The 16,200-nt window shown below is 44.0% G+C and overlaps 1 protein-coding gene across 4 annotated transcripts in view; it reads left to right on the top strand.

Annotated features, from left to right (window-relative positions):
• LOC142660639 (tesmin-like) overlaps window positions 1–16,200 on the top strand; it is a 244,843-nt gene that overhangs the window by 137,377 nt on the left and 91,266 nt on the right. For all 4 annotated transcript variants that reach the window (XM_075837326.1, XM_075837325.1, XM_075837328.1 and 1 more), the window contains one exon: window positions 10,388–10,537. In XM_075837326.1, the coding sequence (XP_075693441.1) occupies window positions 10,388–10,537 (150 nt within the window). The remainder of the gene's footprint in view (window positions 1–10,387; window positions 10,538–16,200) is intronic.

The following is a 16,200-nucleotide window of genomic DNA, read 5'->3' as shown; positions in this document are numbered from 1 at the left end:
GTCGCTGTTTCATGCATCAGCGCATGCGCCGGTGACTCACTCCGTGAGCCACAATCTAAGTTGGTTTGCGTGCACTAAGTCCTTGTTTTACCCTCAGGCGCATGCGTCGTCTCAGGTCTCTGATTGAGCTATCTCATCGAGTTGTTCATTCGTCAACCAAGTGCAGCTGAGAGGCACTTCTGTCTCCTCCATTGCCATAGGCCATTTGGCCCGACACACCTCCGGACGCGTCATTATGGGTGTCTATATTAGGATCGATTTCATTTTGCGCCGCCATTAGCCCCGTGTACCCCTGAGGACGCTACTTAGTAGCGAAACATGTCGGGGGGGCTGTTAATATTTTAATACACTGCCGATGACCGGACTAATTGTTGTTCACCAGTTGGTTTTACAATTTAACTGAATAGGGAAGAGTCATTCCTATGCTAACATATCACATATGCCTGGCCAATCAGGCGTTATCCTGTGCATTTGATCTCGGCTAGTGACAATTTTAATTCTAAGTGTGGTATGTCCAGCTATACGTAGCTAATAAAGTACAATTATTTCAATTATTTATGCATTAGTGGTGGCTGGGAAATTGGGTTTGGCTGTTGCAGGCAGCCGTTTTCCGCGTTTATGTACATTGTGCCCGCCAGCTACCAAGGGTCATTGATTTGTTTGTTCTTGTGATACTGCTAGGTTAATTACCTTTTCTATCTGACCCTGTTCCTACACAGGAACCTTTCACCTATCCAGTTACAAATTTAATTGGAATGGCAGGTTTCTTATCTAGAAAGCCAGACCTGGAGACCTTATCTGCAGATGCGGCATATGTCTTCTCTGTAGGTAATATTCCTCTACAACAATTTGATGTCCAAACAGCATTTAGGGACCTCCAAAAAACCTACCAGAAGTACATCAGATCGTGCTGGGAAGTGGCAAGTTTAGAAACCTATTTGCAACAAAAAATCGTATATAGAGGTTTGAGGATTAATATCACACCAAACTCGTATAGAGATAATACAGCCTTTGTTAAAGGCTGGGAAGAACTCCTCACTGACAGTTCTATGCGCATGCTCCAGTATTTACTGGAGTTTGAAAAACAGAACTATAGCACTGTCAGTGCTCAACTCGAAAAAGAGATTGTTGATATACAGGCCTTTAGTTCATGTCCTGAGTTTGGGACCTCTGAGATTAAGCTACAGAAAAACATAGAAAAGTTACAGGGAGAAATAAAGGAACGGAAACATCGTAAATACGTTCGTGATCGGAGAGACTTTGATCTTGGACAGGTTTACACCTATAAAACCAACTCATACTCTAAACCTAAACGTAATACGGTGTTTACCGATTTCTCTGAGTCTGACACTTCAGGAACAGAGGAGTTTAGAAACAGTTCCGATAATCTTGGACTTGGTACTAAAAGAAAGATCAAAAATAACAGACCAGGTTTCTCTAAGAGAACCCCGGCTGTACCTAGACAATTTACAACCAACGTTCCTAATCGTATTACAACATGTCCCTCCAGCATATCAAGTTCCTCCTTTACTTCATCTATGCCGGTCCCTTCATCTATCATAAACCCTGTGCATACATTGTCCACCCCTCATCCCTCTCGTACCAATCAGAGCATATATGGAGGGGACAACACAGTCAAACAACCTATTGGTCCCCCCACTACTTTTCCTTTTTTAGGTCCACCCAGTCTGAACTGGGGGATAAAACCATAACATCTGATACACTTGTAGGGAGAGATGATGAGATGCAGATTATAAACTTGTCCTCGTGTCAACTTAGTTCTCACCAACTAACTTTACTTAAAAAGGGCTTGTCATATACTCCTACTCCATCTTATGATGAATTCATATGGGTTAAGGACATCAACCTTTTTGCACGTAAGTTGGCCCTACATAAGTACTTTAAGTGTAAATGTGTCTGAGAAAACTTCTCAGGACCGCACAGAACGCAACACCTTGAAAGATCTTGAGAGTTTGCTCCATGAAAGCGAATTCGGTGCTTTGGATGTAGTTGGACCACTCTCAACTCTACGCCCCAAGTCGAAACTTACACCTCCATTCTCACAGTATAGTCATATCGACACATTTGTGAGAATGGTGTCTAACGATCTTAAAAAACTTAAAACCAAGAAGTCTACAACCCATGGTAACCTTAATGACGACGAGAGACAGGCCTTGGATACTTTATGCAAAGATGACAATTTAGTTCTCAAACCCTCCGACAAGGGGGGTAACATTGTGATCATGAGCCATGCTGACTATGTCCGCATGGTTCACAGGTTACTCGATGACGATACCACCTATGTTACTCTAGATGTGAACCCTACGGCCAAATATCTCACCGAGTTATATTCTCTCCTTAATGGCGCTAGAGATGAGAATCTCATCACTGGTGATGAATTTAAGTGTCTCTATAACTCCACCCCCACTTTGGCGACCTTTTATGCGCTACCAAAAGTGCACAAGGCTACCTCTCCTCTCCCTGGTAGACCCATTGTGTCGGGTAATGACAGCCTGACACAGGGTATCAGTCTCTATGTCAATGAAATGTTAATACCGTATGTGTCCTCCTTGTCCTCCTATCTTAAGGACACTAAGGACACCGTCACCAGGATCCATGAGATCAATGTAACTCCCACTACAATGATAGCGAGCATAGACGTGGAGTCACTTTACACCAACATTCGGCATGAATTAGGACTCACTGCAATCAAACATTTTTTGAACACTAAAGGCATTCAATTTCAACGTCATAATGATTTTGTTTTGTCACTTTTACGTTTCCTACTTACGCACAATTATTTTATTTTTGATCACAAATATTATCATCAAATAAAAGGTACGGCTATGGGCACCGTTTGTGCACCCACTTATGCGAACCTTTTTTTAGGGTGGTGGGAAGACACCATTGTTTTTTCTGATAATCTCTCCTCCTTCACTTCACATATTTCTTTTTGGGGGAGATATATTGATGACATTCTCATCCTTTGGGATGGGGATGTCAACACTTTTTGTGACTTCATGTCTATGCTCAACGCCAATGATATTGGCATGAAATTTACGTATGAGATCCACGATCATACTATAAACTTTCTTGATCTCAAGATATCTCTGGATCCTGATGGCGGTGTCCAAACAGATGTCTTTCGTAAGGCTACTGCGACCAATAGCCTCCTGCATTGGCAGAGCCATCACCCTTCTGCCCTTAAGAGGGGTATACCTATTGGCCAATATTTGAGGGCCAGACGTAATTGCTCGAGTGAGGTAGCCTTTCAGAATGAATGTGACGGTCTGTTTAAGAAGTTTACAGCGCGAGGCTACCCAAAAAAGTGGTTGCATAGGGCATATGCTAGAGCAAGAGCTTCTGAGAGGAGAGAACTACTGTCGAGTGGAGTAAGCAAAAGTAATAAATCAAAGTCATCTGGAATCATTCGGTGCATTGGCACCTTTGACGCCTATTCCCCTCAAGTTGTCCAGATTCTACAAAGACACTGGGCTATCTTGACGGCTGACCCTGATCTCAGGGATGCGGTGACGGCCAATCCGAGTATCACCTACCGTAGGGGCAGGAATTTACGGGAGTTCTTGGTGCATAGCCATTATTCCAAACTATCCAAGACTCCTTCAACATGGCTAAAATCACCCCTGAAGGGCTTCCATCCATGTGGCAGATGTTCTTTCTGCCCCCTAATGCCGACAGTGAAGAACTTTTCTAATCCCGTCGATGGCAAGTTGTATAGAATCGAACAATATCTAAATTGCCAGAGCAGTGGGGTGGTATATATTGCAAAGTGTCCTTGCCCCAAGTTGTACGTGGGTAAAACCATTCAGGAATTAAGAAGACGTGTGTCCAGACATATAAGTGCGGTGACATGTAGCGAGGACACCGCTCTTTCTAGACACATTGTAAAGTTTCATGGAGGCAACCCCAGATTGTTGCAATTTTGGGGTATAGCCCAAATTAAGATGGGACCCAGAGCGGGCAATTTGGACCGTAAACTTCTACAGGAGGAAGCGAGGTGGATCCACCGACTTAATACCATGTCTCCCATAGGTCTGAATGAAGGGTTCACCTTCAGCGCGTTTCTCTAGTTCTGCAGTGAAACATCGAATAATCCCCGTTGTTTTTTGTCCATATTATTGGACCTCTGTAGAATCATATATGTATATTAAAACTAATTATCAACTGAACACTATTTATCTGCCATTGCTTTCTCTACATAATTGTGGAGAACCTCTTTTTTTGAATCACTTAGATAACAAATTAACAAAATGATATGAGAATTATTTTCGATCCACTGTGTGGATTAATTGATGTATTACGTTTATTATAGCTGTGATCACATGATGGAGGTGGCGTATTGTCACTGACACTATGTACATTATTACCGATCCTGTATCGACCCTCAGAGATATGGCACATCTCCATTTGGAGTTTTTTGAGATGCATTTTGGTCGTGAATGACAATTCCTTTGCTCCCACCCCCCCCTCCCCCTTAATATATTCTTTTTTTGGGATATTACCATATTACCATATTATCTGGGGTGTGTAGACATATGGGGATGTCACGCTTTGAATGTAACTTATGTTGGTGCATATTATTTGGATGTTTCAACTTGGAATTATCAACCTGGTTTAATGTGGCAGCCGAGTGGTAAATATACCCTTTGGGCTGTCCATTCAATCGACTTTCATTTGTCATAATGGACTATGTGCTCCTCTTTAGTCAGTTACACTCACACCGTCTAGACTGTCAGATAGATGCCAGTTGTGTGTTGTTTAGAAGTACTGCAGCACATAGCGTTATCGATGGACATGGTGAACCTCTCCGGCGCTAAGTCGCTGTTTCATGCATCAGCGCATGCGCCGGTGACTCACTCCGTGAGCCACAATCTAAGTTGGTTTGCGTGCACTAAGTCCTTGTTTTACCCTCAGGCGCATGCGTCGTCTCAGGTCTCTGATTGAGCTATCTCATCGAGTTGTTCATTCGTCAACCAAGTGCAGCTGAGAGGCACTTCTGTCTCCTCCATTGCCATAGGCCATTTGGCCCGACACACCTCCGGACGCGTCATTATGGGTGTCTATATTAGGATCGATTTCATTTTGCGCCGCCATTAGCCCCGTGTACCCCTGAGGACGCTACTTAGTAGTGAAACATGTCGGGGGGGCTGTTAATATTTTAATACACTGCCGATGACCGGACTAATTGTTGTTCACCAGTTGGTTTTACAATTTAACTGAATAGGGAAGAGTCATTCCTATGCTAACATATCACATATGCCTGGCCAATCAGGCGTTATCCTGTGCATTTGATCTCGGCTAGTGACAATTTTAATTCTAAGTGTGGTATGTCCAGCTATACGTAGCTAATAAAGTACAATTATTTCAATTATTTATGCATTAGTGGTGGCTGGGAAATTGGGTTTGGCTGTTGCAGGCAGCCGTTTTCCGCGTTTATGGCTTAGATACAGGGCCCAGCAGACAGGATCACACAATCTGTGATCCTGTCTCATGGGCCCCCTAAGCCTGATACATCGTAGGCTTAGGGGTTGTGCAGTCCCTAAACATTGATGGCCTATCCACAGGATAGGCCATCAATAGCTGATGTGTCGCCCGGGACCCGCAAATCAGCTGTTTTGAAGGGGCCGCAGCACTTGTACGAGAGCTGCTTCCCCTTCATTTCACTACTTGCTCACACTGTGAATCGCCGACTCCGATTCACAGAAACACGATGGGCCGGTCACTAACGGGTTAAAAGCACTGTTGCTGCAGGGATTGTGATATTCCCCTGCCTGTAGATATGAACTTTTAAATGCCAAGATTGTCGCCCTTGTGACCTTGCTGGTGAACCATCTCTACGAGATGAGGTCAATGGACATTGTGAGCTAAATGTGCCTGTCCTCATCAGATTGCAGAAGCTATATAGCTAATGGCCCAGCAAGTACCAGTATGGGAAACCAGTAATTTAAGGATTGTTCAAAACTCCATGCTGAGATGCAAGAATTACTCTTCCTTCTATCATTAAAGAGACTCTTTCACCACATTATAAGTGCCCTATCTCCTACATAAGGAGATGGGTGCTGTAATGTAGGTGACAGTAATGCTTTTTATTTAAAAAAACGATCTTTTTTCACAAAGTTAGGAGCGATTTAAGTTTATGCTAATGAGCTTTCTTAATGCCCAAGTGGGCGTACTTTTACTTTCGACCAAGTGGGCGTTGTACAGAGGAGTGCATGACGCTGACCAATCAGCATCATGCACTCCTCTCCATTCATTTACACTGCACTAGCGATATAGATATATCGCTATGTGCAGCCTCATACACAAGCCCTAACATTACTACAGTGTCCTGATAATGAATACACATGACCATCCAGCCTGGACGTCATGTGTACTCAGAATCCTGACACTTCTGAATCTTTTTTTGTGAGATTCCGGCAAGTGAAATCAAATCTCGTTTAGCTCCGTGATCTCGTGAGATTTCGTATCCGTTGCTGGAATCTCACAAAAAAGAGTCAGAAGTGTCAGGATTCTGAGTACACATGACGTCCAGGCTGGATTTCATGTGTATTCATTATCAGGACACTGTAGTAATGTTAGGGTTACAGTGTAAATGAATGGAGAGGAGTGCATGATGCCGATTGGTCAGCGTCATGCACTCCTCTGTACAACGCCCACTTGGTCGAAAGTAAAAGTACGCCCACTTGGGCATTAAGAAAGCTCATTAGCATAAACTTAAATCGCTCCTAACTTTGTGAAAAAAGATCGTTTTTTTAAATAAAAAGCATTACTGTCACCTACATTACAGCGCCGATCTCCTTATGTAGGAGATAGGGCACTTATAATGTGGTGACAGAGTCTCTTTAATGATAGAAGGAAGAGTAATTCTTGCATCTCAGCATGGAGTTTTGAACAATCCTTAAATTACTGGTTTCCCATACTGGTACTTGCTGGGCCATTAGCTGTATAGCTTCTGCAATCTGATGAGGACAGGCACATTTAGCTCATAATGTGGTGACAGAGCCTCTTTAAGGTCTAAGTGTTGCCATGGGCAACACCGCCAGTGAATTTAGCATTCTAATGAAAATTGTTGAATGCATCTGGTCAATGGACCAGGATGTTGACCAGGGAGGAGTTGAAAGTGGATGAAGCTTTAGCAAAAAAGCTATGATGGCAGAAGAGGAAACATCCTGAATATGGTTCATGTTTCCTATGGGTGAGCTACACTTAAAGAGGCTCTGTCACCAGTTTCATACTTCCTTATCTCCTACCTAATCTAATAGGCGCTTTGTTGCAGATAACTACTGTTGTGTTTTTAAAAAAAAAAAGTTTATTAGTGACATTGATTGCAATGGAAAAAACGTCGTTCTCTTCCGATGGGCCGTTTTTTTCCCGCAGCCGTTTGGAAAAACAGCCGCGTAAAAAAACAACCGCGAAAAAGAAGCGCAGGTCACCTCTTGTGATGTTTTTGGAGCTGTTTTTCATAGACTCTATTGAAAGCAGCTCCAAAAACGTCCATAAAAACGTAGCGAAAAACGCAGCGAAAATCGCGGCTTAAAAAACGTCTGAAAATCAGGAGCGGTTTTCCCTTGAAAACAGCTCCGTATTTTCAGACGTTTTTGAGTTTGTGTGTGAACATACCCTCAGTATGTCAGCTTATACAAGATAAATGATACAATGTATCAATAATATGATTAGATTGTTCTGTAAGATCCCATAGATTGCTACCAGATTTACAGTCTTTAACCTCTTAACGCCGAAGGACAGATATATCCGTCCTCAGCAGCTGCTAGTTTGCGCAGGAGGATGGATATATCCGTCCTGTGATGGTGCGGGTACTGTCACTGTACCCACACGATCAGCGGCAGGAGCACGGCTGTTATACACAGCCTGGCTCCTGCTGCAACTGCCAGAATCTAAGCGCGCTCCGATTCCAGCAGTTTAACCCATTAAATGCCGCTGTCAATAGTGACAGCGACATCTAATGTGTTTGACAGAGGGAGCCAAAGAAATTGCGGGTCGCCGTCGGGTTTCCATGGCAGCCGATGGGCCATTTTTTTCCGCAGCCGTTTGGAAAAACAGCCGCGTAAAAAAACGACCGCGAAAAAGAAGCGCAGGTCACCTCTTGTGATGTTTTTGGAGCTGTTTTTCATAGACTCTATTGAAAACAGCTCCAAAAACGTCCATAAAAACGTAGCGAAAAACGCAGCGAATATCGCGGCTTAAAAAACGTCTGAAAATCAGGAGCTGTTTTCCCTTGAAAACAGCTCCGTATTTTCAGACGTTTTTGAGTTTGTGTGTGAACATACCCTCAGTATGTCAGCTTATACAAGATAAATGAGACTATGTATCAAGAATATGTGTCTAGTGCTTTCGCACTTCGCATTGACACAAAATAAATGAATCTAGTGTGGTAGGTAATAATGCTAAAAAAATAACATATCACGTATATTTATGTCCAGTTTGTACCTTAGTTACTATCTATATTTATTTGTTTTTATATATGTTTGTAAACTGGACATAGAATATCAGAGATATAGGTGTGGCCACACCTATAGAGATCTGCACAAGGTAGATAAATTCAATCCAAGTCCAGCACATCCAAGTTAGGTGCAAGGAATATTGTTCAAGTGCTAAAACCCTTAATTCCTAAGAGCTATATATACATCCACAAGGGGGAAAAGAAAACCTGGATGTCTCCTTTCTACAATTCCGAAAAAGCAAGTTTCTAAAAGAGGTCCCTATTCCTCGGAGTGGAACTAGAGTTTATTCTCCTATAATTATAGCTCCCAAGACTTTGGGCAAATGAAAGAAAGGTATCGACCTCCAATTCTTCAGAAAGAAGAAATTTAACTAGGAGACAATCGAATCCATGAAAAGGATTTCATGGCCTCCTTGGTATTGAAAGATGGATACCTTCACATTGCCATTTTTCTGCCTCTCAAAAATAAGAACAGCTGTGTGAAGCACCCTGCAATTCACAGCTCTTTTGTTCAGGATCTCTTCGGCTCCTCACACTTTTTGGTGACCTGTGGTGACCGCTATAGCTGCCTATAAGAACACAGGTGATATCTGTGGTTCCATACCTAGACGATTCATCTGATGCTCCATCTTCAAACTACTGTCCAGTAATTCCAATGCTGTTGGATAATAAATTGGGAAAGTCGGATATTGTTTCATCAAGAACAATAACGTTCTTAGGCTTTGTCATAAATTCCCAGGAAATATTCTCTTCGCTCCAACTTCTTGGCAGGAAAGAATCTTGGCAGCAAAGCGTCCTATGTTCATGTCAGCAGCTGCAGAAGCAGTTCTTCGGGCCTTACGGCACTTGCGGCCCAAACGGAGAGAGGTCCAGAACCTAGGGTAATACAACCCGGAGTGGTTGAACAATAGGTGCACCCTGTCATTTCAAACTCATGAATCCGTCAGATGTGGAAAAATCTTAGGGACCAGAGTATATGGATCTTGTTGACTACGGATGCATCTCAACTAAGTTGGGAGTACACCTGGAGTGGTATACAGTCAGGGACTCAAAGAGTCCCCTCTATAGCTCTATATCCTTGATCCTAAAGGAACCCAAAGCCATATTGTATACTCTACAAGTCCAGGGGAAAGCAGTCTGTGTAAAGTCGGACATTATAACATCAGGTAGAGTGGCACCCCATCAGAACCCCTTCTCAGGGAAGTGGGAAAGGTCTTCGTATGGACAGAATTGAACCTACTCATCGTCTGCTGTACATATTCAAGGCTCCCTCAACATTGTTGCCGACCGACTGAGTCAAAGTCTAACAGTACCAGGAGTAATATCTCTAAATCTAGAGATCTTCAAGGAGATCACCAGAATGTGGGAAGTGCCAGAGATCGATGTCATGGCGAACAGGTTCAGCGCCAAGGTGGAAACATTTCTCTACCTTTATCAGGGAGACAATCCCTTGGCAGTGGATGACCTGTGGCTGGCCTAAGTTTTACCTCCGGTTTCCTTGAGTTCCACCGTTCAAGAGGGACCTCCCTATGGGGTTACTTATTGCTAAATCCCCATTATTGTGCTGCTGTAGGATGTAAGGGAAGTGTAGATTTCTAACGCTAATCTGTTTTTCCCTTAGTCCTAGCAGCAGCACAATCTTCCCACCCTAATTAATGCTACTACTTTATAATAAACACATGGTGTGAGGGGCCAGATGTCCTTATGTAGGAAGGAGACTCTCTAGTTATTTAGTTTGATCAAATGAAAAATGTAATTTGTCCTACTAGTACACAGGGGCAAAAATACTCCATTATTGTGCTGCTGCTGTTAGAACTGAGGGAAAACAGATTAACGTTAGAAATCTACACTTATAAAGTAATGCTAATACATAGTTATATGTCCTTCTTTATTTTTGCTTTTCAGTCACAACTAAGAGCAGCTTTTACAAGTACAACAGATGCAGATTATGAAAAAACTTATTTCCAGAACACAGATGATAGCAGAAGACTCATTCCTTCTTCAGGACTTTTGGGTCAACTTCCTTTTCTTCAACAAAGTGACTGTAACTCAATGGTAACGAAATATTTTTTTTCTAATTATTACTTTTTTTTAATCTACATCCACCAATATCTCCTATTTAGTACTGGAAATGTAAATATCTAGAAACATGCACATACGGTATGGGTTATTATATAATATGTGTTGACCAGTGAGGCTGGGTTCACACGACCTATTTTCAGGCGTAAATGAGGTGTATTATGCCTCGTTTTACGCCTGAAAATAGGGCTACAATACGTCGGCAAACATCTGCCCATTCATTTGATTGGGTTTGCCGACGTACTGTGCAGACGTCCTGTAATTTACGCGTCGTCGTTTGACAGCTGTCAAACGACGACGCGTAAATTTACTGCCTCGGCAAAGAAGTGCAGGGCACTTCTTTGCAACGTAATTTGAGCCGTTCTTCATTGAACTCAATGAAGAGCAGCTCAAGATTTACGAGCGTCACAGACGCCTTGCATAATACGAGGAGGAGCTTTTACGGCTGAAAGGAGGCAGCTGTTTTCTCCTGAAAACAGTCTGTCATTTCAGCCGTAAAAGCCAGCTAGCGTGTGCACATACCCTGACATTCAAGCAGAAATAAGACCAGAGGACAGGATCAAACCAACCTATAAACATATAGGGAACCAGTCATGTAATGAAATATTGAGCAAGTTTTATAAATTATACACAAAAATACAAATATACTAAACAAACGTTATGAAATATTTTATAAATAGTGGAAATTAATACAGATTTGAAAGATGGGACTTACAGCACAGCAAGCGTGATCGCTGTAAACTGTCAATTACAGCGTGATCTCGCGAGATCACGCTTGCTGTGCTTTAAGTCCAACACAAACGTTACCAAAGTGTCGGAATTGTGAATAGACATCGCGTCCTGGCTGGAAGCGATTTCTATTTACTCTCAAGACACTTCTGTAACATTAATGTGTGTGTATGTGACTGCACATCATGATCTAGCAAGATCACTATGTGCAGAGTAAATGAATGGAGAGAAGTGTATGATGCTGATTGGTCAGTGTCATACACTTCTCTCCACAACGCCCACTTGGTCAAAAAGTAAAAACATGCCCAGTTGGGCATTAAGAAAGTCATTAGCATAAACCTAAAATAGGTCATAACTCCGTCAAAATGTTATAATTTTTCTAAATAAAAAACACTGCTGTAATCTACATTACAGCGCCGATCACATTATGTAGAAAATAGGCCACTTATAATGTGGTGACAGAGCCTCTTTAAGTTGGCTGAGGCACAATGCAAAGTGGTTACAAACAGTGGTATTTAGTGTAGCAGTGACTGTCTCCAGTGGGTATACAGCTTAGCGGGTACAAATGGAGGCATACAGCTTGGCGGTTACAGTCTCTTATGGACAATTCGCTTGGAGGTTGCAAACAGCTTGGCGGTCACAGTCTTTGGTCTATGATCACACTTGCAAGCAGGGGGGACTGCACTCTCCCCCACCCCTGGTAAAGTTAAACCGGTTGAAAGTGTTCCGAATCCATTTGCAGGTTACACAGGGCCTCCCTAATTAATGGAGTACTCTCCCCGGTAGACCCAAGTAATACACAGCCCGGTTAGGGCAAGATGCTGGTAGGAGTCCAAAACCGTTCAGGAGGATACACAGTCCCGGGGGGGGGAGAGTTATCACGATTGGTGCAAAGAAAAATGGATTAGTTGCCCCCTAGCAATTAATCATGATTCAGCTTTCATTTTCCAAAGGACCTCTGCAAAATGAAAGGTGGAATTTGATTGGTAGCTATGAGCAACTACTCTACTTTTTCATTGCACTCGTTCTGGTAAATTTCCCCCACTCTCTTTTCAGCGATGAATGCTGGCAGGGCCCAATTCTCTCACACGAGAATATAAGGATAAAAGGAGGCAGTGGCACACCTCAGAGGCGATGTCGTTCAAAGTGCAATCTGTACCTTGATCGCTTTTGTCTAGTACCCCAAGACCCAGCAGTCGGCTCATTCCCTGGTAGTGGACATCACATCAGAGGAACCAGTGGTCGTGATCTGTATGATAGCAGTGTGTGCCGGCAGCCTCCTACTGCGATCCCTTGAAAGGACGAAGTAATAAGGAAAGGGGCCACCAATCACACAATAGATTATGTGAGAGATTGCCCACATTGGTGGGCACCACCTAGGTATGTATGACTAAATAGGGGAAGGGAGGAGAGGAAAAGTGTGTGGTCTCATAATATAATATATAACTTTTATTAGTATTATTAAAAATAAACAAATTATAATAAAATTCCAATTAGTGCAACTGGGTGTGTGTGAGTGACCCCTGAACTCACACTCCCCTATGGGCAAAGAGAGCAATGTAACATGTAATGTGTTACTGGAAACTGTAGACCGCAGTCTACACCAGAAACAGCACGTAGATGCTGAGGCTGGAGGCCACCTAGTAGACAGCGCTGCCGGAGTATATTACGGACAACACAATCTCCCGCAGTGGCGCTCCACGAGTGGTCAGTAGAGTGGCAGTGCGGGGGATGCTGTCCGGAGTTCAGAGCCGGCACAAGCGAGGTCCACTCGCTGTGCTGTGCCTGTAAGGCTTAATGCAAAACCCTGGTGCTATACAGCCTACGTGACCGGAAATGTACCGGAGAAGGCGACCGTCTGCAGCGGTGCCCCAAGTGGGTTACACTGGGGCGGCGATGCAGGAGAGACCGTCTGGTCTGAGATACCGGAGGGATTAACCACCAAGGTGAGGTAAGAGGAAACAGTGGAGCGCTGAATTACACTCCACTGCTAGACTAAGCCCAGCGAGGTTACGCTGTATAATCGCTAGACCTCGCTGGCTTGCATCCAGAACAGCTGGTAGCTTGTCTGGATGTAGCGAGAAACTAGCTACTTCCCCACTATATTGAATTGTGGTGGACTGTATTAGTAATAGGCCCTATTGGGGCGTGGTCTGGATGGACATGGTGGTGGACGTGTAGTTTCTGAGCTCCTGCGCACTGAAGCCTAAAACGGCATGAACTAAACTCTCTACCTGTACTTACCTGCTTCTATCGGGTCCTGCTGACCCCCTACACAGGGAGAGTCAGCTGTTCGGTCTTCGGTGAGTGCCGCTGGGCTATATCCACTGTAACACAACTTACCCTGCTTGCCGGGATCCAGTATCGGGCTATGCCGGAGACCTCGTGTCCCGGAAGTAGCGCGAGACCGGAGCTACTTGGGAATAGCTGTCCTCCTGCGTACGATACCTCTGCTCTTCTCGAGGCTCTGCTCCTCTCGAGGTCCTGCTCGGAATCGGATGTATGCCTCTAAGAGGTGAACCTGAGGGGTGAGACTGCCACGTTTGCCGCCATTTGAGTGCCATCTTCCTCTCTGGTGGCCATCTTGGGCAGTGGCGTAGCTATAGGGGTCGCAGCGGTCGCAGTTGCGACCGGGCCCCTAAGCCTGAGGGGCCCACGGGCCCCCCTCGCCACACTTAGAGTGACCGTATCATTACTTCTTAGATAAAATTGATTTTTACACAGCGCAGCTGCAGCAGCGTGTGTACTCCCCCTCCCTTCTTGTGCTCTGAGGCACTGGATTGGAGGAGACAGGGGAGGAGGAGCCTAGATACACACACTGCCGCACGCTGTGTAAGGAGAAGCTCCTGTCTCATCGCAGCTCGTTTCCCCCACATCCATGTGAGTTCTGGACAGGCATCAGTTACATGGTCTTTCTTTAGTGGTTTTTCCCTATACTGGGTTTGATCTTTGCTGTTTCTCTCTGTTCTTTCTATCCTGCAAATAGAGGACAGAACGGGAGGATTCAGCAGTGAGAGCAGCGCAGACAGGACACTAATAACAGGTTACTGAGTGTCATAATTCATTACAGGACAGCTCCAGCCTCCAGTTATCGGGAAGACACTGATAAGGGGGCTAGAGGTTACTGTGGGTCATGAATGATTGCACATTACTGGAGGTCTGGAGCTGTGCTGTAATGTGAAACTCTGCTATGCCAGTGTCCATTGGAAACTATAGAAAATAAAGAGGCTGCTCCTAAAGGTTTATAAAGTTGTTGTTTTTTGCCAGAATTATAAATTACCACCTATCCTTAGGATAAGTGATCATTTTGTTTTCGCTGGGACCCCCACCAATCATGAGAACTGGGGTTCGAAACCCCCCATTCCTCCTCACTGTAAGCAGGACATTGAATGGAGCAGTGATCGTGCATGCACTCTACTTGCTCCATTCAAAGTCTATGGGAATGACAGAAACAGCCGAGTACAGCGCTCGGCTGTTTACGTCATTGTCATAGACCGTGAATGGTGCGGCGGGCGTATGCTCAACAGCCGCTCCATTCCAGCTCCTCTTTATTGCAGGGGTGCAGTGAGGAGGATCTGAGGGTTTGGGACCCCTGGTCTCTCGATCGCCTCCAGCAATAAGAGAATGATCAAATATACTGTGGATAGGTAATAATTAATGATTCTGGGAAAACCATTTTAAATATGTTGCAATTAATAAAATTATCAACTGCCCAGGTGGAATTTATCCTGTCTAGGAGTACATAGGGGGCAGCAATCCCTTTGTGGGGGCAAAAAAGTTGGTATTATGACTGTATAAGGCACAAAGGAGGGTATTACTGTGGGGCACAAAAAAGGCATTATGATTTTGTGGTGGGACACTATTACTTTGTAGGGAACAAAAGGGGGCACAAATGGGGCCACTATTAAGGTGGAGGGGGCACTAAGAGGGCTATTGGGGCTAGCAGCATAATTTGTAGTTTGTGTGAAGAGACAAGTTGTGGCTGGAAGAAGTCATGCTGGTCTGGCCTGGATAGAGTAGAAAAGGGAAATTGGGATACAACTGTAGTGTATTAATTTTTCACTGTGTAGAGCTGGTATATGACCTTTATTTGGTGACTTCATTATTTAGGTATACTATCATACATAGAACTGCGCCGCTTTAAGCCTGCCGTGTTATAAAAGTTGTTTTATTCGTCTCTGATGTATATATGTATATATTTTTGTTTTGAGGGGTTACTTTAGAGACCCAGTAATGCAGCTGAAAGTTAGAGAGAAGATGCGTAGGGGGGCCCAAACTGAAATTTTGCACCTGGGCCCATGAGCCTTTAGCTACGCCCCTGATCTTGGGTATACTCTCTGCAGTCCAGCTGCAGTTGCCTTTGAGGGGGAAGAAACCTGCTGTCACTGTGCTTGTCTCCATGTGGGCATAAACAGACCTGCTGCCCGTATATGAACCAGTGAGAGACGGACTTTCATGTCACTGTGCAGCTGTGAAAGAAGATAATTCTATTTCTACTCAAATCACTTCTTCCTGCATGTTCTACATATTGCATTTGAGACTTCTTTCCACCTGTCAACCATTTTGAAGAGGTGACTGCTAGTGCATAGCTCTGCCTGTACAAGTGTATGCCGCCAGATTGCTCTACACTATTGTTACACCAGTTCGTCTATAATTGACTTGTGCTCACCACCTTGGCTGTTTTCAAGTGTCATTTGATATTATACAATGGGTGGTACAGCAAAAAGGAACGCTAAGGTAAACCGGCCAAGCTAACGGAATTCTTTACAGACTCTTCCTCTCAACGTTCTGAAGTGAACAGACACATTTCTCTTCCTCCCTCCTCTCCTTCTCCCTCTTCGAGGGCAGACTCTATGGATAACGACGTGACGGACGAAATTGACACACAACCTGCTTCAGAAGCTACGACT

This window comes from Rhinoderma darwinii, chromosome 9 (assembly GCF_050947455.1).
Source record: "Rhinoderma darwinii isolate aRhiDar2 chromosome 9, aRhiDar2.hap1, whole genome shotgun sequence".
In the NCBI taxonomy this organism is placed as follows: Eukaryota; Metazoa; Chordata; class Amphibia; order Anura; family Rhinodermatidae; genus Rhinoderma; species Rhinoderma darwinii.
This window is presented reverse-complemented; position numbering and strand designations above follow the sequence as displayed.